At 45.6% G+C, this 26,743-nt stretch overlaps 2 protein-coding genes across 4 annotated transcripts; one reads left to right on the forward strand and one right to left on the reverse strand.

The window, feature by feature from the left end:
- Nucleotides 1-1,187: 1,187 nt before the first annotated feature.
- On the reverse strand, nucleotides 1,188-17,369 carry ndel1b (nudE neurodevelopment protein 1-like 1b). Of its 3 annotated transcripts, XM_071397381.1 has the most exons (10): nucleotides 17,233-17,369; nucleotides 13,251-13,347; nucleotides 9,456-9,609; nucleotides 7,378-7,416; nucleotides 6,871-6,980; nucleotides 6,440-6,576; nucleotides 5,219-5,392; nucleotides 4,785-4,882; nucleotides 4,368-4,534; nucleotides 1,188-4,116 (listed from the first exon to the last, which is right to left on the reverse strand). In XM_071397381.1, the coding sequence occupies exons 2-10, from the start codon at nucleotides 13,334-13,336 to the stop codon at nucleotides 4,026-4,028; spliced, it is 1,056 nt and encodes a 351-aa protein (XP_071253482.1). In that variant the 5' UTR covers nucleotides 13,337-13,347; nucleotides 17,233-17,369; the 3' UTR covers nucleotides 1,188-4,025. The 3 variants fall into 3 exon arrangements, with proteins under 3 accessions (XP_071253482.1, XP_071253567.1, XP_071253398.1); XM_071397466.1 differs by lacking the exon at nucleotides 7,378-7,416 and having other exon boundaries at nucleotides 6,871-7,019; nucleotides 13,263-13,347; XM_071397297.1 differs by lacking the exon at nucleotides 7,378-7,416 and having other exon boundaries at nucleotides 6,871-7,019.
- Nucleotides 17,370-18,173: 804 nt separating this feature from the next.
- On the forward strand, nucleotides 18,174-19,727 carry LOC139573825 (RING finger protein 222). Its single transcript, XM_071397770.1, has one exon. The coding sequence runs from the start codon at nucleotides 18,445-18,447 to the stop codon at nucleotides 19,138-19,140; it is 696 nt and encodes a 231-aa protein (XP_071253871.1). The 5' UTR covers nucleotides 18,174-18,444; the 3' UTR covers nucleotides 19,141-19,727.
- Nucleotides 19,728-26,743: the final 7,016 nt, after the last annotated feature.

A 26,743-nucleotide genomic window follows, 5' to 3' on the forward strand; every position in this document is an offset into this window, starting at 1 on the left:
CTGTCCTTCATTACTGGGAAAGGCCTAGATTCTAGGTCGGAGAAGATCCTACATCCATCTCATTAGATCAGAACAGGATGGACCAATATATATATATATATAGTTGTTTTGCTGCATACCACACAGTTTTTCTACCCATATGATGTGGATCATTATCAGGTTAATTGATTTACAAGCTTCTGTAAAAACAATAACACCATGGATGTAATAACACTTTAGACAAGTAGTTTGTAAATGTGTTTGTTTAGGGTCAACACTGGTAAGTTAAGGTTGGTTATGTAAATTAGACTCTGTCCCCTAGGATTTTCTTCTGAATAACTTGTCAGGGCATAGCATTTTCCAATCAGCTTCAGGCAACTTTTGACGTAAGGCATGATCACACCTGTAGTGACTACTTCTATCCGTCACGTCCATTGTTGTTGATCACTTGTTCACGAGATCATGAATATGCATAGCCACCTCGTGACAAATCCAATAATGTTTTTTCTCAAATTTGCCGGATGTCACATTTCCTAATTATATCAGTACACTTAACCTAAGCATTACGAAACAAGTATTTGATTAAAAAATAAATAAACCTCATGTAGCAAATAATCAATTCAAATGTATGTTTACCAAACTCGACACATTGACCTTTATACAAAATCTCCTCACTTAGTGAGCGAAAGAAACGCAACATCGCCACCTGCTGGAGAAGACATGTCTGTTATCCCTCTCGCTTCCTCTGGTTATGCATCAATCTTTTAACTGCGTCTCTCCTCGGCTTGTAAACCCCCCCCCCCCCGAGTAATTTCACCAAAGACAGTACAAATTTCAACGAGAGAGACAGAGAGAAGAGAGCGACAGAGCGAGAGAGAGAGAGACGCAAACACAGAATGCCAATAGCCTGTTTACAAGAACATTTTATTTGATAACTGTGACAACAGTATTCTGGATATTTCCCTTTATTTTCTTGGGTTGCAATTGTCCCAGTGTGTTCAGCAGATCTGTACACTACGTGTGTTGGGGGTGTGTCCATCTGGAAAGAGACAGCATTGTGTGTTTGTAGCCAATAACAGTGGGAGGATAACTCCTATAATACGGCTCTTTCTAGCCTCTCAAACCAACAGGTCAGGAAAACATTACCTTTAGGTTCACTTCTTCATGAGAAGCTGCATCCCGAGTGATGTACAACAACGTTTCAGTACTTATTTTTCAATATCTTTATTTCGTTTTATCGAACAGACTGGACAACCAATTGTACATCATATGTGATCTTGGACTGATGTACAATAGTAAAACTCAGGTTCTTCATTTTAAACATGCCATAAAGACATCTGAAATAAATAGAACTGTAATAATGACAAACGTTGGTATGTACAAATGTGTTGTTAGGCAGAGTTACAATGCTTAGTTCCAAACCTGTATATATGGGGACACAGCAACAGGCTGACAGAGTGACATGGTAGAGGAGGGTGACATCATAGACCATGGGAGTAAGCAAGCACTCCAAAATGATAGTTCTAGAATAGTTTTAGGACCAGTTTCCCAGACACAGATTAAGCCTAGTGCTGGATTCTAAATCATTCTGAATGGAGAATCTCCATTGAAAGTGTTAAATCCAAGACTAGGCTTAAAAGATGCACTATGCAGATATCGCACCGCCATTTCCTGGTTGCTTGAATTCGAATTTCAACTTGTGAGAAAACAAGCAAGTATAGTGTAGAGAATCATTGTAGCATCTAAACCGCTGTGAAATATATTTTCCATAACCAAAAACATTGTATTTTCAGCTGATTTGAAGCTGGTGTACAAAATCCAAAGTAAAAGAACCAAAAAACAAAACTATAAATGCGGAAGCATAGAAAAATAACAGATCTACCATCTTCTTAGACTTGCTTTCAATGAAAATAACAGATCTATAACATTTCTATGTAAATTTGGTCAGGGCACCCAAAAAGCTATTTATTGCAGCTTTAATCTGTGTCTGGGAAACTGTCCTTAAGGCTTTTCATTTAAGGCTGTGATAGGAGGGAGCACTATTAACCCCAGATGGAGATAAGACAGAATGGGGGATGGAAAATACATCACAAGTGAATATCAACGACAGAAACCAGGAAGAGGCATGTCAGTTCTCTATGAGGTTCTCTATTACAAACGTTTCATCGACAGGACAGGAGCCAACGTGACAAAATGGTCACCAATAACAATTTGCATATTAGTCAAAGATGAGCATTTTTAGCCCGATTAAAACTAGACTGAGCACTCCCCTCATGGTGAACACAACATTAAGTCTGGTTTAACCAGGCTAGGATCTAGTCTAGAAAAAGGGATGAGCGTGACCCACTGTTAGGTAGCTCTAGGGTGAGGTTTCCCCCAAGTACAGATCTAGGATCAGCTTCCCCTCCCCAATCCTAAACTTAACCATTAGTGGGGTAAAGGGAAAAACTGACCCAGGGTCAGCATCTAAGGCAACTTCACCCAAAACCTGTTAGATGGTTGGACTGCTGGGTTATTGTTGCTGCAGGTTATGGTAGACAGGGTGTTAGCTGGATGAGATTCAACCACCAACAGGTGCACAGTACAGTATATATATATATCTCAATGTGAATAAGTTTTGTCTGACACACTGCTGTGCTCAGGGTTGACTTGTTTGTTTCTATAAGCAACAGTTTTGTCTGATACTAGTTACGCATCAGGGAAAGAGGATTAATTTAATATAACACGGTACCAACCTCATGTAAATACACGGTCATCCATCCAAGGCTTATATAAAGTAGTAAGGACTTAGTCTTTCCCTGAACATCACCGGCCATCCATCCAAGGCTTATATAAAGAAGGACTGAGTCCAAAATGACACTCTATTCCTATGTAGTGCATTACCTTAGACCAGAGCACCATGGTCCCTGGTCAAAAGGAGTGCACTAGATAGTGGATAGGGTGCCATTAGCACGGTACAGTCTGTGGTGAAGCGGACCTCACTTCATTAATGAAGAGGACAGCAGCCGATGTTTCCAGGCTATTTAACAGGGAGGTCCCTACCAGACTACAGATGGTCCACCAGCTGACCGGCCTGTTCTGTCTGGTCAGCCCACACTCAGGACAATAGGGACTTTGGGGGTGCATCTCAATAGTATAAAGTGGTTTCCTCGCCTTCTCTCCTTTCCCTCCTCTGCACTGATGGGAAGGAAATTACAGGTGAAAGCTCATTTCTGGTAGAGATTGATCATCCATATTGCTTTTACCGGTCCTGTTTTCTCATTCTCTCCAAGACTAACTGGATTATTGAGATGAGGAGATGAGGCTATTAACTGTGCTATTGAGATGCAGCCCAATAAGAGAACATGGTTCTGATCACAGCCTGAACACAATAAAAGTGAATTCAGTCATTCTTCTGGACATGGGGGTTAAGGGTCATCAACTCCATCTGACCCCATAACATAAACACAAACAAACAGGAGATATTGCATCTTAAAGCATACATACAGTAATGATGAAATCATCTAACTTTGCAAAAAGTCCCTTTTCATTTTTAAATACAACACTGTAAATATACATTATTTGTAATTGTGCAATTCATTCAGAGAAGAAAATAAAAGGTTAAGAGGAAGGAAGCTGCAGTCCGTTGGGGACCTTTGTCAGGTACAGTTGCTGTTATATAGCTGTTATAGAGTGAAACTGATAAACTGATGGAGCCAAAATGGAGACACTCCAGAGCACAGAGGTCACCAACACATCATCCACATGAGCAAAGAACAGCTCAGGCAGAGGCATGTGCCTGTATGTTAAATACACAAACACACTCAGCATCCAACCCCACTCATAGGTGAGTGAGGCCTTTTCAATCATTCAGTCAAGTGTCTCTCCTACACACACACACAGTAACGGTTCTTCAAGTGTTCTCTCCTCTCAGTGTTCTGCGGGGTGTACAGGAGTTGTACAGAGATTTGGGGTGGGGGTTTGGGGTGACGGAGGGGGTGAGGTTGGGGTGAAGGATGAGGGGTACCCTTGTTCTGCGGGGAGCTTGTACAGAGGTTGGGGCCATGCTAAACGGTGAGAGGCAGCATGCCAGGAGGGGAGACAGTCCGGGGTGACGCCAGGGCAGTCAGGGTGCTGGGGTCCAGTCCATTCACAGCCCTGTGGGGGACGACACCAGACAGAGAGAAACCACAAAGACAGAAGTTAGTTCATTCACAATATCAAATAGAAAGCTGTTTGTGTATTCTCTACATACTCTGGTTAGACCAACTCTGACTCAAAATGGGATAGAGTCCATTCAGCCTGTCACTTCTTCTACTGTCTCAGAGTGAGTCACACTAACACTGCAGACAGGAAGTCAAGCAGAGAGGTAGATGGCCCAGTAGGAATAGTCCTGAGACAGAACTCACGTTTTGTCGTAGTAGGTGGTGTGTAGTGAGTGGGAGAACTTGGTGGCGTTGCTGTTGAGGAGGTTTCCGTTCCCAGTGATCATGTTGGTGGACGACGTGGAGTAGCTTTTCCTCACCGCCTGGTCCTTGGCAAAGTTCCTACATGCAGCTAGCTTGGACTCCAGCGCCTAAGGACAGAGAAACATGGCCTACATTAGACTAATCACAAGCTGTGGATTCTGTTGTAACCTTTAACCTTTAATTCAGGTCACAGACACCATTCCAATATACTCTGCTGTCAAGAGAGGAGCTGGAAGCCAAACTGTTGGGTTCACTCAAGAAGAGTGTTCATAATGTTTTGTCGTCAAAATTAGCGTCAGACGATGGATACATAGCAATGGAAAACATTGCTACAAGAAACAAAAGTCTGATATTTACCCCCACTTTTCTAAGAAGGTCCCCAACGATATTAAGAGCAGAGATTCTTGCTGATGGGGTCAGAGGTGAGCCGCCAGGCCCACAGCCATTTGTTAACACTGTAGAGAGAGAGAGAGGAGAGAGAGAGGAGAGAGAGAGAGGAGAGAGGAGAGGAGAGGAGACAGTGTTTAGTACATGACAGATACCTATAAACTTTCACACGGAGGTACAGCTCCAAAAGTGAAGGAACTAAATAACAAACCTGGGTTCAAATAGTATTTATATACTTTCAAAACACTTTGAGCATTTAATTGAGACTGCCTGGAGGGACTTTTGAGACTCTTCCATGGATTCCATTGCACCCAGCAAGCTCAATAAAGCACATGTAAAGTATTTGAAAGACAAGGAACACTATTTCCACCCAGGTCTGTTAGAAGACACGGCTGTTGACCTACCTGATGATTTAGGGTTGATGAACGGGTGCTCCATGCCCTTCCCTACAGGGGTGACAGGCAGGGACAGGGAGGCCTGGACAGCAGAGTCCATCTTGTCCATGTCCAGGGTAGGAGAGCTGGGGGCTGACATCCTGTCTGCAGTCCTCTCCCTCACCACCATCTCTTGTCTCAGATCTGGGGGGGAGGGGCAGATAGACATGAGATACAAGCACCAACACAGACATGACATTCCGTCTGCAGTCTTCTCCCTCTCCACCAGCTCCTGTCTCAGGTCTGAGGCATCAGTCACACCAACACAGACATGACATTCCGTCTGCAGTCTTCTCCCTCACCACCAGCTCCTGTCTCAGGTCTGAGGCATCAGTCACACCAACACAGACATGACATTCCGTCTGCAGTCTTCTCCCTCACCACCAGCTCCTGTCTCAGGTCTGAGGCATCAGTCACACCAATACAGACATGACATTCCGTCTGCAGTCTTCTCCCTCACCACCAGCTCCTGTCTCAGGTCTGAGGCATCAGTCACACCAATACAGACATGACATTCCGTCTGCAGTCTTCTCCCTCTCCACCAGCTCCTGTCTCAGGTCTGAGGCATCAGTCACACCAATACAGACATGACATTCCGTCTGCAGTCTTCTCCCTCTCCGCCAGCTCCTGTCTCAGGTCTGAGGCATCAGTCACACCAATACAGACATGACATTGTCTGCAGTCTTCTCCCCTCTCCGCCAGCTCCTGTCTCAGGTCTGAGGCATCAGTCACACCAATACAGACATGACATTCCGTCTGCAGTCTTCTCCCTCTCCGCCAGCTCCTGTCTCAGGTCTGAGGCATCAGTCACACCAATACAGACATGATTCTACCAAATGGATAGAGCAGTGTTTCACAACCCTCTCCTCAAGTACCAGCCAGACAGCTCCAACTATGTCATATACTCCAGTACTATCACTACATCTGATTACACTGGTCTACTATCATCAAGCATATGATTAGTAGGGGACAGGGAGTTACTGGGGGGGACAGGGAGTTACGCGGGGGAACAGGGAGTTACTGGGGGGGACAGGGAGTTAGGGGTTACCCCCATCCAAACCGCTGGCTTCATCCTTCAGTCTCTACTGAGACCAGTAGACTCATTCTCATCCAGCTGACTTAATACAGCAGTATTACCCATAACAGCAAGGGTCGGTCTGATATAGAGGTATGTGTTTCATGTCTTCATACCTCTGGCTTCATCCTTCAGTCTCTGAACTGACTCCAGTAGAGACTCCTTCTCATCCAGCTCACTCTCCAGGAAGGCATTCCTCTCTATGGCTTGGTTCAGACGACCCTCAAAGTCCTCCAGAGATACGATGGTCGCCCTGAGGGAGGCAGGAGGAGAAGAGTTGGGGTGGACAACGGTTAGTAGCAGGAGGTGAAAAATGTACAGTATCTGTGCGGGTTGGATAACTGGGTTAACACTGAGTGGAGTAACACTCTCTTTACAAGCATTTCACTACACCCACAATGACATCTGCTAAATATGTGTATGTGACCAATTCATTTGATACTGAGGCACAGCTACCAGGCAGCATCCACTTAGCCTACAACCGAGGCCGGAACTCAAAACATCTGAATGGCTGTGTTAGTAACGTTCTACTGTGGTATATAGTGACCTCTTGGCTCTCTCCAGGTCATCGTTGGCCTGCTCCAGTTCTCTGACGTATTTATGAAGCTGTTCCTTGATTCCTCTGGTCTGTCCCAGGTCATCCTCTAACATGGAGACCTGCTTATAGCTCTGAGCATACTGCTGCTCCAACTTCTCCTACAGGGGGAGAGAGAACAACGTTCAGACAACATATAGACCTGCTTATAGCTCTGAGCATACTGCTGTTCCAACTTCTCCTACAGGGGGAGAGAGAACAACGTTCAGACAACATATAGACCTGCTTATAGCTCTGAGCATACTGCTGCTCCAACTTCTCCTACAGGGGGAGAGAGAACAACGTTCAGACAACATATAGACCTGCTTATAGCTCTGAGCATACTGCTGTTCCAACTTCTCCTACAGGGGGAGAGAGAACAACATTCAGACAACATATAGACCTGCTTATAGCTCTGAGCATACTGCTGTTCCAACTTCTACAGGGGGAGAGAGAACAACGTTCAGACAACATATAGACCTGCTTATAGCTCTGAGCATACTGCTGTTCCAACTTCTCCTACAGGGAGAGAGAACAACGTTCAGACAACATATAGACCTGTTTATAGCTCTGAACATACTGCTGCTCCTGCGGGGGGGGGGGGGGGGGGGGAGAGAGAGGGAATGAGTGTGTGGAGATGGTTGCATTGATGACCGAGGTGACAGGTGGAAGGGAGTAATCCTTCTAACCCCCCCCTCCCCCTTAAAAGACTGAGATGCACTATTGTAAAGTGGTTGTTCCACTGGATATCATAAGGTGAATGCACCAATTTGTAAGTCGCTCTGGATAAGAGCGTCTGCTAAATGACTTAAATGTAAATGTAAATGTGTTGACATGCCAACTTTCTTCATGTTAACATTCTCAGTGTTCATAGACTCTACAACTCCTTTGTTCTGTGGCGAGGGGTGAAGAATGGCTCATAGGTGTCAGAATCAAGCCAACCTAAGGTCTGGGTCAACAGCAAGGCTAGGCCAGCTCCACCGGCCCCCGGCCCCACCGGCCCCCACATGAATCACAGTCCTCCATGGCCCGATCATAGAACTGTAGTCTAGTCTACTGCACACTCACATGTTGCTGCTATATGTAGTCTAACAGGCTGTCTAACACACATGAATATGGTTATCCCACAGACAGAAGGAAATGGTCATGAAAGACAGCACCTCATCATAAAGAAGCATGTGTTATTTAATCTCAGTGCTCTACATCCTGGTTAGCATCATGTTCTATTATCCCAGTGATCTACATCCTGGTTAGCATCATGTTCTATTATCTCAGTGATCTACATCCTGGTTAGCATCATGTTCTATTATCTCAGTGATCTACATCCTGGTTAGCATCATGTTCTATTATCTCAGTGATCTACATCCTGGTTAGCATCATGTTCTATTATCCCAGTGATCTACATCCTGGTTAGCATCATGTTCTATTATCCCAGTGATCTACATCCTGGTTAGCATCATGTTCTATTATCTCAGTGATCTACATCCTGGTTAGCATCATGTTCTATTATCCCAGTGATCTACATCCTGGTTAGCATCATGTTCTATTATCCCAGTGATCTACATCCTGGTTAGCATCATGTTCTATTATCTCAGTGATCTACATCCTGGTTAGCATCATGTTCTATTATCTCAGTGCATTACATCCTGGTTAGCATCATGTTCTATTATCTCAGTGATCTACATCCTGGTCAGTGATATACCTGGCCAGCACTAGTGATCTAACCAGTGATATGCTGGTCAGCCAGCCAACACAAGCAGCTCTCTCTCTCTGGCAGGCAGCAGGGACATCCAGGAGTGGCTTTACTCTGACATCCAGATGTAGTGGTTGAGCCCTGTTTCCTGTTTCCAGTCCCTGGTGAATGGCTGACGTCAACTGATGTTCCGGAACCGTAATCCAGTGTTTACCGAACCGAATCCCCAGGAACAGTGTTAGCCGAACCGAATCCCCAGGAACAGTGTTTACCGAACCGAATCCCCAGGAACAGTGTTTGCCGAACCGAATCCCCAGGAACAGTGTTTACCGAACCGAATCCCCAGGAACAGTGTTTGCCGAACCGAATCCCCAGGAACAGTGTTTACCGAACCGAATCCCCAGGAACAGTGTTTGCCGAACCGAATCCCCAGGAACAGTGTTTACCGAACCGAATCCCCAGGAACAGTGTTTGCCGAACCGAATCCCCAGGAACAGTGTTTACCGAACCGAATCCCCAGGAACAGTGTTTGCCGAACCGAATCCCCAGGAACAGTGTTTGCCGAACCGAATCCCCAGGAACAGTGTTTGCTGAACCGAATCCCCAGGAACAGTGTTTGCCGAACCGAATCCCCAGGAACAGTGTTTGCTGAACCGAATCCCCAGGAACAGTGTTTACCGAACCGAATCCCCAGGAACAGTGTTTGCTGAACCGAATCCCAACCGTTTCACATATTTGTTAAAATTCCAACATTTACCTTGAGGTTATCCAGCTCGCACTTCAGTGTTTGGTTCTAACCCCTCTGTCTGTGTGTGTGTGTGTGTGTGTGTGTGTGTGTGTGTGTCTCCGTTCCTGCGTATGTTACCTTGAGGTTGTCCAACTCGCTCTTCAGTCTTTGGTTCTCTGTGTGCAGGTCTCTGAGGCGGTGTTCAGCCTGTCCTAGCTGGGCCTCTAACTCTGCCTCCAGCTCTCTGCTCCCTTCCTGGAACTCCAGCAACTCCTCCTGGGCCTCATGGTAACTGAGGAAGACACAGGAGAGAACGGACTGTTACACACAGTCACACACTACCACACTGTCTCTCCAGCAACTCCTCCTGGGCCTCATGGTAACTGAGGAAGACACGGGAGAGAACGGACTGTTACACACAGTCACACACTGTCTCTCCAGCAACTCCTCCTGGGCCTCATGGTAACTGAGGAAGACACGGGAGAGAACGGACTGTTACACACAGTCACACACTACCACACTGTCTCTCCAGCAACTCCTCCTGGGCCTCATGGTAGCTGGAGGACACACGGGAGGGACTGTTATTTAACGATTAATTGTGGTACTAATGAGTGGTTGTCACATCCCCTGGACAGTCAGACAGACCTACCCTGTGTGGTCAGTGGAACATGTCTGAACACACCCGGTCTCTTAACTCATAATATCCTGTCTCCAGATCCCTTGACCCCTCACCCCTCTCAGAACACACGGAAGAGCAGCAGGCATATAGGAGCCATCTGTATCAGCTAATGACAAACACCTGCTGAGGTCTCAAAGCTCTACCAGACCTGAGGGACTGTCTTAAAGCTCTATCAGACCTGAGGTACTGTCTTAAAGCTCTACCAGACCTGAGGTACTGTCTCTGTCATAAAGCTCTATCAGACCTGAGGCACTGTCTCTGTCTTAAAGCTCTATCAGACCTACTGAGGTACTGTCTCCATCTTAAAGCTCTATCAGACCTACTGAGGTACTGTCTGTCAAAGCTCTATCAGACCTGAGGTACCGTCTTAAACTCTATCAGACCTGAGGTACTGTCTCTGTCATAAAGTGCTAGATACAACCTAGTAATACAGTCCAGTAATATCTACGGATAGGCCTAGCTGAAAGGCCTGGACTCCTGGATTGTAGCATAGCACTTTCTCTTGTCCCATGTGGCTGTATATCAGTATATCATCTGTCTGTCCATAGACATAAAACACCTAGAACTTACTATCTGTCTGGTCATAGATGTAATGCAACTAGAATGGTCCTGCATGGCCCCTGACTCATCTGTCATGACAAAGGCCAATGCCATGCTAGAGCTGAATGAATGCAGACTTTCCATGCCATTCATTCAGTCAGGTGGCTCCACTGAATTGAATTAGAATGGTTGGTTAAGGTGTGAGAACCTAGGGCATGGTATACTAATCTGGTAGCCAGATATGTTAGCCTGGACCAAGATCTGTTTGTACTATAAAACAATAACATGCCATTTAGCAGACGTTTTAATCCCAAGTGACTTACAGTCATGTGTGCATATATTTTACATATGGGTGGTCCCGGGAATCAAACCCACTACCATGGCATTACAAGTGCCATGCTCTACCAACTGAGCTACAAAGGACCACTGTCTGGCATGACAAGGAGTTGAGATGATCGCACAAACAGATCTGGGACAAGGTTACAGATACATAGTTCCACTGACCAGGGATGACCCTTGAACTGAAAAGGTCTGAGTGACACACACACATTAACAGGGATAGACAGCTCTGGGGTCAGTTAACCAGCAGCCACTGCTCCATCCTTGGCCTCACTGGGTTTCCCTGCTCATTCCACACACAGTTACCGCACCAAAAACACACATAGTTACCGTACCAGAAGCACACATTGCCAGGCTGCTTCATCAGCACACATGGCCAGTTTGGCCACAGAACAGCCCTGTTCAACTATGGCTCTGACTGGACTGACTTCGGTTACCTTCCCTCTGGCTCTGACAACATCACTGTTTTCAGACAATATGACCAAAATACCTCTGTGTACAAACAAGGATTTGTATTTATTATGGATCCCCATTAGTTCCTGCCAAGGCAGCAGCTACTCTTCCTGGGGTTTATTATGGATCCTATTAGTTCCGGCCAAGGCAGCAGCTACTCTTCCTGGGGTTTATTATGGATCCTCATTAATTCCTGCCAAGGCAGCAGCTACTCTTCCTGGGGTTTATTATGGACCCCTATTAGTTCCGGCCAAGGCAGCAGCTACTCTTCCTGGGGTTTATTATGGATCCTCATTAATTCCTGCCAAGGCAGCAGCTACTCTTCCTGGGGTCCAGCAACATTAAGGCGGTTATATACAATAAAAAACATCACATTACACACCAGATTTCGCAACACATTAAGTGTGTTCACTCAGGTCACTACTCTACAATACAAAATCCATGTGTACGTGTGTGTGTGCATAGCGCGCATGTTGTGTGCTAAATAGGCGTAAGTTAGAATATAAAATGATCTGTGTGTGTATGTTATTGTGTGTGTGTAGCGTAGCAGTGCCATCTGGGACACACACTAGGCCTATACTCTAGAATGTGTTATGTCAACACTGACAGGGTCTGGTTCTACAGAGCCTGGGAAAACAGAACCACCTGAACATGTGCAGGACTGTAGGCCTGTATCATGTTGATCTAGTAACATAGTTAATAATGTAGACCTGTATCATGTTGATCTAGAACACCCTGCCGGATATAGGCTATACGTGTTCTAGAACACCCTGCCGGATATAGGCTATATGTGTTCTAGAACACCCTGCCGGATATAGGCTATACGTGTTCTAGAACACCCTGCCGGATATAGGCTATACGTGTTCTAGAACACCCTGCCGGATATAGGCTATACGGGTTCTAGAACACCCTGCCGGATATAGGCTATACGGGTTCTAGAACACCCTGCCGGATATAGGCTATACGGGTTCTAGAACACCCTGCCGGATATAGGCTATACGTGTTCTAGAACACCCTGCCGGATATAGGCTATACGTGTTCTAGAACACCCTGCCGGATATAGGCTATACGTGTTCTAGAACACCCTGCCGGATATAGGCTATACGTGTTCTAGAACACCCTGCCGGATATAGGCTATACGTGTTCTAGAACAACCTGCCGGATATAGGCTATACGTGTTCTAGAACAACCTGCTGGATATAGGCTATATGTGTTCTAGAACAACCTGCTGGATATAGGCTATCTGTTCTAGAACACCCTGCTGGATATAGGATATCTGTTCTAGAACACCCTGCTGGATATAGGATATCTGTTCTAGAACACCCTGCTGGATATAGGATATCTGTAAAAGTGACAGAGTCATATTCAATAGAAATCAAAAGGAAGAAAAGGGACTGAAACGGTGAGGTAGGCTACTACCTGAACCAGTACAATAAGAAATGCTAATTTTCCTTGCAAATGTGTTAATGATGTTAATGATGACTACCCAGTACTAAGAACAACTAGACCTAAACTTACTCGGCCTAATTTAGGCCAATGAATCCATTGCTTCCTGTGTCGACGGTAACGTTAAAAAACAGGCCATGTGTCAGATGATCACATGACTGTTATGACATAACCTTGTTATTCATCTTCCAGCCGTTATGAGCAAACATAAAAGCCTTGCTTTATGTAACAGAGCCGAGAGCAAGCCATGTGGTTTTCTGGTCAGGTATAATTATATTACTGAGAAGACGTCAAAGTGAAAGACTGTGCCTAGCTTGAGTTTCAATTTGGAACATGCATGTAGAAGAGAGTAGTTCAACAGATACAACAACAAACTGCTGAGTCTAATCTTCTGAAACTCAACGTTTGACCATGTATAAATCAATGATTTAGTTAACTGAGCTACGAGTAGCCTCGATCAGTTGACATGAACATACCTGCTCTTATACCTGAGGGACAAGGCCTTCCAGTAGTCGATCTCCTGGTCTTTTGAAGTGAATGTTGGTATCATGTCTGTGTCCATGGTAGAACAACCTGAAGAGGAGAACAACATGGTCACCTGAAGCTAGTTTAAAGACAGACGTATCCTGAAAGTAGGTCGAAACATTTGAATGGCAGAAAACCAAACATAGGGTTTATTCTTACCCAAGAAAAGTAGCAGACTATTTCAATGCAAAAATAAAAATAAAACATTTTATTTTTTATGTACTTAATCTTATGCTCAGGCGGCCTGGCTGTCTGGAGTCTGGCTGGCTGTCAGGAGTCTGGCTGGCTGTCATCACAGTTATTCAAGACCTACTGACTTCAATTCAGCCTCCCTCCACCTCTCTTCTAACAACAAGGGCCTGATACAGTGACCCAGCAGCAACACCTGGGTAACAACCAGCCATTTGGTAGACCAACTCCTCAGTAAGATGTAGGATGCCCCCAGTAGGCCCCCCAGAGCCCCTTCATACAGACCAGGGCCTCCTCATTAAAACTTCTAACCCTGTTTGTTTGACATGGGCCACAGCAGACTGGACATGTTTTCAAAAAAGCTTCATTCACTTCCATTCATGGCCATTGTGTGTGTTGAATGCCAATCATAAACACATGGAACAGAAGTAGTGTGGAAATCCTGAGCAGCAGTGTTATGAATGAAGCTGTGGTTGGGCCAAAGCCACAGCAGAGGGAGGATGTCTACCCTGTGATTAAACCCCCACGCGTCTGTTTGGTCCAGTGTGTGTGTGCTGTGTGAGGTTGAACAGCAGGGAGTCCCCAGCCCTCCCAGTGGCTCCAGGAATAGGCAAGGCTACTAGTGATCATCTCTGGTTTAGAGGGATTTCCAGCATGCATGGGTCAGTCGCTTCAACCCGTCACAACACCAACACTCTAAAGTTACACTGTGCAGAACTCGCTCCTCCACTTCCTGGTTGCTAAAATTCTAATAGTTTGCCTAATTTCAGTTTATGTGACAAAAAAAAGCAGTCATTGTGTAAAGAATCATTGTACTGTCTAAACCGCTGTGAAATATATTTTCTGTCAGCAAAAATATTGTATATTCGGCTGTTTGAAGCTGGTGTACAAAACCGAAAGTAAAAGACGCATAAACGTTAATTCAGAACAGGAAGCATAGAAATAGCACAGATAGAACAGACCTACTGCTTCTTAGACTTGCTTTCAACGGGAATGACAGATCTATAACTCACATTTCTATGTGAATTTGGTCAGGTCGCCCCTAAAAAATGTTGTAGCTTTGTGACATATTGTAGCTTTAACAGACGGATGAGTCAGCACAGCGGTCAGCCACCCCAACAGCAGGCCAGCACTCTAACAGACGGATGGGTCAGCGGTCTGGTCAGCCACCCCAACACCAACAGCAGGCCAGCACTCTAACAGACGGATGGGTTAGCGGTCTGGTCAGCCACCCCAACAGCAGGCCAGCACTCTAACAGACGGATGGGTCAGCGGTCTGGTCAGCCACCCCAACACCAGCACCGTCCTCTATACTGCACTCTGCTAAACAGAATGTCAAATGGCTTTTAATTCAGTTAACAAGGGAGAGTCATCTGTCAGTTAGACAGGTCCCAGGGGTCATGGGGTCAAAGGGAGAATAGCTGTTCTCTCTCACATTACTCTAGGTGTATGTATGGTATGCAGAGCATGCGTGTGTTTTGCAGCTCAGGAAACTGTCGTTACACCACTACCACTGGGAATCACTCAGGAAACTGAGGCGTTACAACACTAGCTTACTACTGGAACTCATTCAGGAAACTGAGGGGGCCTGAGGAGAGTGTCAACAACACCAAGGTGGAGACTGAAATATGGTGATGCAATTTACTGGCACATAACTGGATTGTTTACTGAAGACTGATTTTGATACTGTCAACATAGCCTAGTCTAAGATACTAGCTGAACTAGGACTGGTTTTGATACTGTCAACATAGTCTAGTCTAAGATACTAGCTGAACTAGGCTAATGATAGATCATCATGTTAGCTATACAATCATTAGCATGGTTCAGCAAAGATCATCATGTTAGCTATACTTAGCTGAACTGGGCCAATGATCGATCATCATGTTAGCTATACTTAGCTGAACTAGGCTAATGATAGATCATCAAGTTAGCTATACTTAACTGAACTGGTCTAATGATCGATCATCATATTATCTATACTTAGCTGAACTAGGCTAATGATAGATCATCATGTTAGCTATACTTAGCCGAACTAAGCTAATGATAGTATAGCCAACATGATGTAATGTTATTAGGCTACCACGTGAACAACACATCCACTGAGGTGAAATCGCAGTCAGAGCTATGAGAGAGGAAGGTTTGAAAACGTAAGTCTCTCCATTCATCCCTTTATCACAGAGAAGCAAAAGACTTGAATGTGAGTCTCAATAACAGACTAGCTGTTGTTTCCATGGTGATAAATAAGACTAATCTTTAGGTTGCACTCAGCTGGCAGTAGTAGTGTGTTCTGTTCATTTACAAACAACAAAACAGGATATGAAAGACACTACCAGGTTCACTCACTGACAGTGATTTTCAGCACAGAAGACTCAGCTTCAGGAAAAGGTAGACAGATTTTTTCTCTCTGTTTTTGTACCCATTCCAGTTCAGGCATGTTGGGTGGCATCCTGGTGTGCAGAACACATGGGCTCATGTCCCAAATGGCAACCTACTCACTATTAAGTGCACTACTAGAAGCACACTATATAGGGAATAGGTTACAATTTGGGCCGCAGTATGTAGACTCTACTACCAAGCCAACAGCAGAGGAACCATCTGGTTATATTTACCCATGGTTTAGAGCAGGGCAGGCTAACTAGCCAACAGAGGAAGGTAGTGGAGTCTGTGGTTTTCCTGTCCACTCTCCTTTTGGCTTCCTCTTTCCCTCTGATGCAGATGACATCTCTCTGTCTGGCTGTTTACTCAGAGTGAGAGTGGGTGACGCACTACGCGGGCTCACACCAAATTCTCTGCGAGTTACGTTATTTCCAGACAACTAAAATCCTCCCACTTCCACCAGAGGCCTGGGAGAGGCTATTTGAGGGTTCAGGGCTCCGCTGTGTGTATAGGTAGGTTGGGCAGCAGACCAGACATACTGCCTGTTGTGACGTCCAGTCTCGGTGGAATGGTGGTTGTGAGACCCTGGGGAATGCCCTATTTGGTAGAGATCTTAGACCGTTTTTATACTAGCTAACTGCATGTGGCTACCGGCTAGCACCATTACATTGGCTTTCACAGCAGCAGCTTAGACTCCACAGGACAAAGCTGTAGCTACAGTTGAGGTGACATTTTTACTCTATGTAGAATTAAAACACATCCACCCCTGATGATAAACAACATTTACATTTCCTGAAAATTTGGTGGCAAGAAACATTCTAGGTTAAATGCCACATTATTACATTAGCTAAGATGTATTTTACAGTAGTCGGCTGACCATGTACGGTCAGTGAAGGACAAGGTGAGGCAGAATAAATAGGACGTGGTATCCACAGGCAACGAGACCGGTAATCACTCAGTCCTAACGTTAATCACCTCTAACTGGTTCCAGGGCTGAGACCGGCTAGTAACGTTAGTAGTAACCGGCTTTTTTGCTTGTCATACGAATCCATCTACCAGAAAATACAGAATGTCAACACTGTCTGATACTGACTGTTTGTTTCCACACAGTAAAACATGTGTAACTAGTAAGCCAGAAAAGGAAACCATTAGCTCGTCAATTTCACAGTGTCGCTAAATCAAATACATAATTATTAGCTAGCAAGACTAATATGGCACCAAACGGCAAGTTCAACAACCTATTTTCAGCTGTCACGGGTTTGGTGAGCCGCTGGCTGCTCGTCGTTCAAAGCCTGCTAAAGTCGAAAACACAGGTTAACCAGCTAGCTAGCTTTTGGTAAAGTAACCAACGTAAATCAATGTCCTTACCTGGGCATGTCCAATCCGTGTGTCTGTATCCAGATTCAGTTACAGTCGCCACATCTTTTGACCTGGACTGTCTTCATCGAACTGTCTGTCTGTATTTAGAAAACGCCAACGCGACTCTCGGAAGTAACGTAGCTTCCGAGGCGGTGGCACGTGATGAAATCATACGTACGTCAAATGTGACGCTCCAGGGTTGGACCTCTGATTTGCCTCGTGCTGAACACAAGGTGGCGCTATTATGCTGAGAAATTACTAATGCAGTGAAGTCAGATGATGTGTAGGCAGTAGCCTCTATAGAGGCCGCATAGGGGCTATCAAGTCCTCATTCACAGGCAGCCTAGAAAATAATTTAATAGGTTACTAGTTGTAGCAATACTGCACTTCCCATGGTAGCGTGTTGCTACTATGTATTTCGTATTTCGTATTTGAGTGGATATAGCCAAAATGTTGTTGTATTCAGTGGGCCAGTATTTCTTCTATGTTTAGCTTATTGGCAATGCCCTTACAAAAAAGGGTTGCAGTTTTTAAACTGCAGTAAACGTGTATTTGACTCTGGTATTTTGGACGCAGTAATTGCAGAATAACTGCAGTGAGATATACTGCAGTGTAACTAACTGCAGATGCACTGGAAAAATTACTGCAGTGGAAGAACTGTGTTATTTGGTACACAGTATTTGCAGCATACTGCAATTATACTCACTTTAACTGCATCTTTTTCGCAAGGGTGTGCACCAATATCAAATTAATTACAAGGCATTTCTATGAAGTCAACCTCAATAACACATAGCTTATCTGTTCTGTGGGTCAAACTGCATGGTTTGGAGGATGGTGGGACATGACTGTCACTGGAATTACATTTGCAGTGTTCTTTCTCAAACATTCCAAATCCTGTTTGGCTGGGGAAACTGAACGCACCAGAAGAGCAGCGAGTCACACAGGTGTAGTCTATGGGTATAGATGACAGCCCTCCCTGAGAGGGAGACACTGCCCTGTACGGGAGGAGTGGCACGTGCTTTGGTTTCACTCAGCCAGTCCAACAGACCTTCAGGCAGGTATGTTCGGGATCATAGCCTATTGAAATCAGCTTTATTCTCGCTGTTGGAACTATAATCAAATCCCGAGGTGTCGCCAACAGCTGTTATTAGGATTATTGGTGATTCCACGGTGCACCACTGGTGTGAATAGCACTGCCAGGCAGCGCGTAAAGGCTCCAGGATGACACCATTAGACGGACATCAAGCGGAGGAACAGGACTCGCAGAGCCAGGAGGACTCAGAGTGTCCCGTGTGTTATGATAGTCTCTCCTGCACGGAGAGGACCCTGAGCTGCGGACACGTTTTCTGCCACGACTGTCTGGTCAAAACCTTGGTCAGTATCAACAGGGACTGCGTCATCAGAGACACCATCATCTGTCCCGTCTGCCGACACCTGACTTTCATCAAGAAGCAACAGGAGGTTGGGGTTCCTCTCGCCCCGGGGAAAGAGGCCGAGGAAGGAGGCGGGCAGACCTTGAAGGTCCCTGTCCCTCCACCAGAACCTGGTAACCCACAGCATCACCATGAAGCACGGCGCACGTCAGGGCATAGTAGCTCACCGTCTGATTCAAGTGGACTGAGCTGGATTGTGAGACGCTTTAGGTGGATTTCAGAGAGATGCAGGAGTCGACGGATACTATCACTGATCAGTCCCGACCACAGAAACTCTCAGATTTTTATCATCAGTGCCCAGGGCCGACCCATGGCTGATGAAGATGCGGTTAGCCTGGACACTATGCCTGTTGTTCCCCAACCCAACCGCAGGAGACGGCGCATCAAGATTTGCACAACGGCACGTTGCTTGGTCGTTCTGCTTGTGATATTCACATTGATGGCAATGGTAGCTGCCACACTTCCTTGGATTATATTGGCATAGCCCACAAAGCCAGAGCCATATGGCTGTAGCATATGCATGGTGCGTCATTACGCACTACTTGATCGTCATTACGCACTATTTCTTGTTATTGTATGGTCTAATTTTCTCTTCACTCATGCTCTCATGAAGACAATTTATTGCACTTAATTAACTGAAACATCTCACTTTGTCCATTCTGTCAATACATATACACTATATTGTAGTGCCATATAGTTTGAACTTGTACAGCGTGTTCCTTGTATGCATGTTTGTCCTCAATGCCCTGGACAGGATCTAGCTAAGTCACTGAATGAAACAGGACTGGTTCAGTCACTCTGGTGACTGCAATAAAGTGTGTGTTTATGGAAAAGGCATTGTCTTATTTCCTAAATGTATACACTTTATGATGGTGATTTGGTTAATAATGGTTGAAATATTGGTCCTAAGATCAAAAGAAAAGGAGGCCCCTGTGAACATGCCTCCATATTCACCCATTACCATAGGTCTATAACTACCCCTGCTCACCATATAACTGCCCCATATGTTGTTGGCAACAAGTCCTGAATAAAGAACGGTGAGGGTTGCAATCCCAGCACCTCTCATGGAGACCATTGTTATGTGTTTCTGGTTGTAAGTTGTTTTACCTGTTTAATGAGAACGTCAGTGACATTTACGAGTACAGGCTACAGTTACTTTATTAGAAGGACTAGATAACCAACACATCATGTGCCAAAGTATCTTTATGTCCTACCGGCACATGGTATATTCTGACAATGCAAACAGAGAAATGGAGATAGAAACAGAGACTGACACAGAGACACATGAGAGGCACCGAGACAGAAAGAGACACCGAGACACAGAGAGAAAGTGCGCTCTCAAATGCCTTCAGTATCCTCGGCAAATAATTAATGTGAGTCCCTGGCAGGTTGAAGGAGCAAGACCGACTTGCAGGTAAAGATGAGCATGGGTCGGAGATTGATTGCTGTAAAGAGAGACTAGGGGCATGGGAACACTGAGGTGTTGTCTTACCACTGACACCACGTAGAGGCCCTGCTATACCAACACCAGGGAGAGAGAGTTAGCTCTGCTTTCTCTATTGTGAAGGGATAAATGTGTACAGTTTATAATGGACAAGGAATGTACAGTATTGGAGGATCTGATACAGGGCCTATATAGTTGTGTAGGCTACATGGTGAACATGAGAGGTGTTGCATAGTCATATAACCTGTATATATATATATACCATATAACTGCCCCATATATATATATATATATATGTTCATGTTCTGTTTCTAGAGTTCTAGTGTGTATATTGGGTCACTAATTGAATATATGTGAGTACATGAGTTGTAGTTATTACTAGTTTACTACCACTGTGTGAGAGCAACTTACAGTAAAGTGTTACAGAGCAACTTACTGTAAAGTGTTACAGAGCAACTTACTCCAAAATGTTACAGAGCAACTTAATGGAAAGTGTTACAGAGCAACTTAATGGAAAGTGTTACAGAGCAACTTAATGGAAAGTGTTACAGAGCAACTTAATGGAAGTGTTACAGAGAAACTTACTGTAAAGTGTTACAGAGCAACTTACAGTAAAGTGGTACAGAGCAACTTACAGTAAAGTGTTAACTAGTTAATTATGTAAGGAACAAGGTTTCTGGAATGTGCTTTATCAACGTCTCCATCCTCCATGTGTACTCTCTTCCCTCTGCTTGTCTAGTTGTTCCTGTTGAACTGGTTGGTTAGTAACCAACCAACTGCCTCAGCTGTTCTGGATCCTCCCTCCCTTCTTTCTTCCCAGTGAGAGGGAGGAGGGAGAGGGGGAGGGAGGGGGTGAGAGAGGGGAGGAGGGAGAGGGGGAGGGGGGGGGGGGAGAGGGGGAGGGAAGGGGGGGGGGGGGGGGGGGTAGAGAAGTGTAATAATGAATTTCAGTTAATAATTGAGTAATAAAACCTACTCTTACTGTGAGACTGGATGAGTGACATTCTATTACAGAGACTTAATTCAATCAACTCTCAAAGTTCTACCATAAATCCACAATGGATTAATGAGCATAAAACTATAAAACGTTTATTTTTTTTTGAGAATGGAAAATAAGTTAAATTAAATATACGTTGTTGTTTTTTTGCGTTGTTGGTGAGATTAACAGTGTTCCTGGAATGATAACATCAGACAGGGATCTGACGATTATCTTTGACTGACCACTCAACGTCATTACCGAAGATCTATTTGGGTTTAATTACTGTAATGAACAATGCCTCTGTCTGACACTATTTATGTGGAGTCAAACGTTCCAGTGACGTATAAACTTTAGGGACAGCATGACACCGATACCACTGGTCATACTGGTGGAAAGACTCTCTCTGATATCACTGGTTATACTGGTGGAAAGACTCTCTCTGATACCACTGGTTATACTGGTGGAAAGAATCTCTCTGATATCACTGGTTATACTGGTGGAAAGACTCTCTCTGATACCACTGGTTATACTCTCTGATACCACTGGTCATACTGGTGGAAAGACTCTCTCTGATACCACTGGTTATACTGGTGGAAAGACTCTCTCTGATACCACTGGTCATACTGGTGGAAAGACTCTCTCTGATACCACTGGTCATACTGGTGGAAAGACTCTCTCTGATACCACTGGTCATACTGGTGGAAAGACTCTCTCTGATACCACTGGTCATACTGGTGGAAAGACTCTCTCTGATACCACTGGTTATACTGGTGGAAAGACTCTCTCTGATACCACTGGTCATACTGGTGGAAAGACTCTCTCTGATACCACTGGTTATACTGGTGGAAAGACTCTCTCTGATACCACTGGTCATACTGGTGGAAAGACTCTCTCTGATACCACTGGTCATACTGGTGGAAAGACTCTCTCTGATACCACTGGTCATACTGGTGGAAAGACTCTCTCTGATACCACTGGTTATACTGGTGGAAAGACTCTCTCTGATACCACTGGTCATACTGGTGGAAAGACTCTCTCTGATACCACTGGTCATACTGGTGGAAAGACTCTCTCTGATACCACTGGTTATACTGGTGGAAAGACTCTCTCTGATACCACTGGTTATACTGGTGGAAAGACTCTCTCTGATACCACTGGTTATACTGGTGGAAAGACTCTCTCTGATACCACTGGTTATACTGGTGGAAAGACTCTCTCTGATACCACTGGTTATACTGGTGGAAAGACTCTCTCTGATACCACTGGTTATACTGGTGGAAAGACTCTCTCTGATACCACTGGTTATACTGGTGGAAAGACTCTCTCTGATACCACTGGTTATACTGGTGGAAAGACTCTCTCTGATACCACTGGTCATACTGGTGATAAGACTCTCTCTGATACCACTGGTTATACTGGTGGAAAGACTCTCTCTGATACCACTGGTTATACTCTCTGATACCACTGGTTATACTGGTGGAAAGACTCTCTCTGATACCACTGGTTATACTGGTGGAAAGACTCTCTCTGATACCACTGGTTATACTGGTGGAAAGACTCTCTCTGATACCACTGGTTATACTGGTGGAAAGACTCTCTCTGATACCACTGGTTATACTGGTGGAAAGACTCTCTCTGATACCACTGGTTATACTGGTGGAAAGACTCTCTCTGATACCACTGGTTATACTGGTGGAAAGACTCTCTCTGATACCACTGGTTATCCTGGTGGAAAGACTCTCTCTGATACCACTGGTTATACTGGTGGAAAGACTCTCTCTGATACCACTGGTCATACTGGTGGAAAGACTCTCAGATACCACTGGTTATACTGGTGGAAAGACTCTCTCTGATACCACTGGTTGTACTGGTGGAAAGACTCTCTCAGAATTTACTCAGGCACCCCCTCTTGAGAAACTGGTTACCTGTGATCTCATTCACCAGCCGGCTCTTTATCTGGAGCCTGGGGACCAGGTTACCTGTGATCTCATTCAACCTTTATTTAACTAGGCAAGTCAGTTCAGAACAAATTGTTATTTACAATGACGGCCTACCCTAGGCCAAACCCGGATGTCGCTGGGCCAATTGTGCACCGCCCTATGGGACTCCCAATCACGGCCGGATGTGATGCAGCCTGGAAAAGTTCAGGATCTTTTTCTATATAGTCTCTCAGGGTGCTGATCTAGGATCAGTTTTGTTTTATACCATAACTAATAAGATTGCATGGACAAGGAGGATCTGATCCTAGATCAGCACTACTACTAGAAATAGGGTTTCTAGGAAACGGTTGTTAGGAAGAAAAGATGTACTGACACATAGAAACCACATGATGGTGGTGTACTGACACATAGAAACCACATGATGGTGGTGTACTGACATAGAAACCACATGATGGTGGTGTACTGACATAGAAACCACATGATGGTGGTGTACTGACATAGAAAACACATGATGGTGGTGTACTGACATAGAAACCACATGATGGTGGTGTACTGACACATAGAAACCACATGATGGTGGTGTACTGACATAGAAACCACATGATGGTGGTGTACTGACACATAGAAACCACATGATGGTGGTGTACTGACATAGAAACCACATGATGGTGGTGTACTGACATAGAAACCACATGATGGTGGTGTACTGACACAGAAACCACATGATGGTGGTGTACTGACATAGAAACCACATGATGGTGGTGTACTGACACATAGAAACCACATGATGGTGGTGTACTGACATAGAAACCACATGATGGTGGTGTACTGACATAGAAACCACATGATGGTGGTGTACTGACATAGAAACCACATGATGGTGGTGTACTGACATAGAAACCACATGATGGTGGTGTACTGACACATAGAAACCACATGATGGTGGTGTACTGACATAGAAACCACATGATGGTGGTGTACTGACACATAGAAACCACATGATGGTGGTGTACTGACATAGAAACCACATGATGGTGGTGTACTGACACATAGAAACCACATGATGGTGGTGTACTGACATAGAAACCACATGATGGTGGTGTACTGACACATAGAAACCACATGATGGTGGTGTACTGACACATAGAAACCACATGATGGTGGTGTACTGACATAGAAACCACATGATGGTGGTGTACTGACACATAGAAACCACATGATGGTGGTGTACTGACACATAGAAACCACATGATGGTGGTGTACTGACACATAGAAACCACATGATGGTGGTGTACTGACATAGAAACCACATGATGGTGGTGTACTGACACATAGAAACCACATGATGGTGGTGTACTGACATAGAAACCACATGATGGTGGTGTACTGACACATAGAAACCACATGATGGTGGTGTACTGACATAGAAACCACATGATGGTGGTGTACTGACACATAGAAACCACATGATGGTGGTGTACTGACATAGAAACCACATGATGGTGGTGTACAGGGCTCCGGGCAGCCGAGCGGAAATGGAGGAAAACTCGCCTCCCTGCGGACCTGGCATCCTTTCACTCCCTCCTCTCTACATTTTCCTCTTCTGTCTCTGCTGCTAAAGCCACTTTCTACCACTCTAAATTCCAAGCATCTGCCTCTAACCCTAGAAAGCTCTTTGCCACCTTCTCCTCCCTCCTGAATCCTCCTCCCCCTCCCCCCCCCTCCTCCCTCTCTGCAGACGACTTCGTCAACCATTTTGAAAAGAAGGTCGACGACATCCGATCCTCGTTTGCTAAGTCAAACGACACCGCTGGTTCTGCTCACACTGCCCTACCCTGTGCTTTGACCTCTTTCTCCCCTCTCTCTCCAGATGAAATCTCGCGTCTTGTGACGGCCGGCCGCCCAACAACCTGCCCGCTTGACCCTATCCCCTCCTCTCTTCTCCAGACCATTTCCGGAGACCTTCTCCCTTACCTCACCTCGCTCATCAACTCATCCTTGACCGCTGGCTACGTCCCTTCCGTCTTCAAGAGAGCGAGAGTTGCACCCCTTCTGAAAAAACCTACACTCGATCCCTCCGATGTCAACAACTACAGACCAGTATCCCTTCTTTCTTTTCTCTCCAAAACTCTTGAACGTGCCGTCCTTGGCCAGCTCTCCTGCTATCTCTCTCAGAATGACCTTCTTGATCCAAATCAGTCAGGTTTCAAGACTAGTCACTCAACTGAGACTGCTCTTCTCTCTATCACGGAGGCGCTCCGCACTGCTAAAGCTAACTCTCTCTCCTCTGCTCTCATCCTTCTAGACCTATCGGCTGCCTTCGATACTGTGAACCATCAGATCCTCCTCTCCACCCTCTCCGAGTTGGGCATCTCCGGCGCGGCCCACGCTTGGATTGCGTCCTACCTGACAGGTCGCTCCTACCAGGTGGCGTGGCGAGAATCTGTCTCCTCACCACGCGCTCTCACCACTGGTGTCCCCCAGGGCTCTGTTCTAGGCCCTCTCCTATTCTCGCTATACACCAAGTCACTTGGCTCTGTCATAACCTCACATGGTCTCTCCTATCACTGCTATGCAGACGACACACAATTAATCTTCTCCTTTCCCCCTTCTGATGACCAGGTGGCGAATCGCATCTCTGCATGTCTGGCAGACATATCAGTGTGGATGACGGATCACCACCTCAAGCTGAACCTCGGCAAGACGGAGCTGCTCTTCCTCCCGGGGAAGGACTGCCCGTTCCATGATCTCGCCATCACGGTTGACAACTCCATTGTGTCCTCCTCCCAGAGCGCTAAGAACCTTGGCGTGATCCTGGACAACACCCTGTCGTTCTCAACTAACATCAAGGCGGTGGCCCGTTCCTGTAGGTTCATGCTCTACAACATCCGCAGAGTACGACCCTGCCTCACACAGGAAGCGGCGCAGGTCCTAATCCAGGCACTTGTCATCTCCCGTCTGGATTACTGCAACTCGCTGTTGGCTGGGCTCCCTGCCTGTGCCATCAAACCCCTACAACTCATCCAGAACGCCGCAGCCCGTCTGGTGTTCAACCTTCCCAAGTTCTCTCACGTCACCCCGCTCCTCCGCTCTCTCCACTGGCTTCCAGTTGAAGCTCACATCCGCTACAAGACCATGGTGCTTGCCTACGGAGCTGTGAGGGGAACGGCACCTCAGTACCTTCAGGCTCTGATCAGGCCCTACACCCAAACAAGGGCTCTGCGTTCATCCACCTCTGGCCTGCTCGCCTCCCTACCACTGAGGAAGTACAGTTCCCGCTCAGCCCAGTCAAAACTGTTCGCTGCTCTGGCACCCCAATGGTGGAACAAACTCCCTCACGACGCCAGGACAGCGGAGTCAATCACCACCTTCCGGAGACACCTGAAACCCCACCTCTTCAAGGAATACCTAGGATAAAGCAATCCTTCTGCCCCCCCCCCCCCCCCCCTTAAAAGATTTAGATGCACTATTGTAAAGTGGCTGTTCCACTGGATGTCATTAGGTGAATGCACCAATTTGTAAGTCGCTCTGGATAAGAGCGTCTGCTAAATGACTTAAATGTAAATGTAAATGTGTACTGACATAGAAACCACATGATGGTGGTGTACTGACACATAGAAACCACATGATGGTGGTGTACTGACACATAGAAACCACATGATGGTGGTGTACTGACACATAGAAACCACATGATGGTGGTGTACTGACATAGAAACCACATGAT

The sequence above is a fragment of the Salvelinus alpinus genome, chromosome 1, assembly GCF_045679555.1.
Source record: "Salvelinus alpinus chromosome 1, SLU_Salpinus.1, whole genome shotgun sequence".
NCBI lineage: Eukaryota > Metazoa > Chordata > Actinopteri > Salmoniformes > Salmonidae > Salvelinus > Salvelinus alpinus.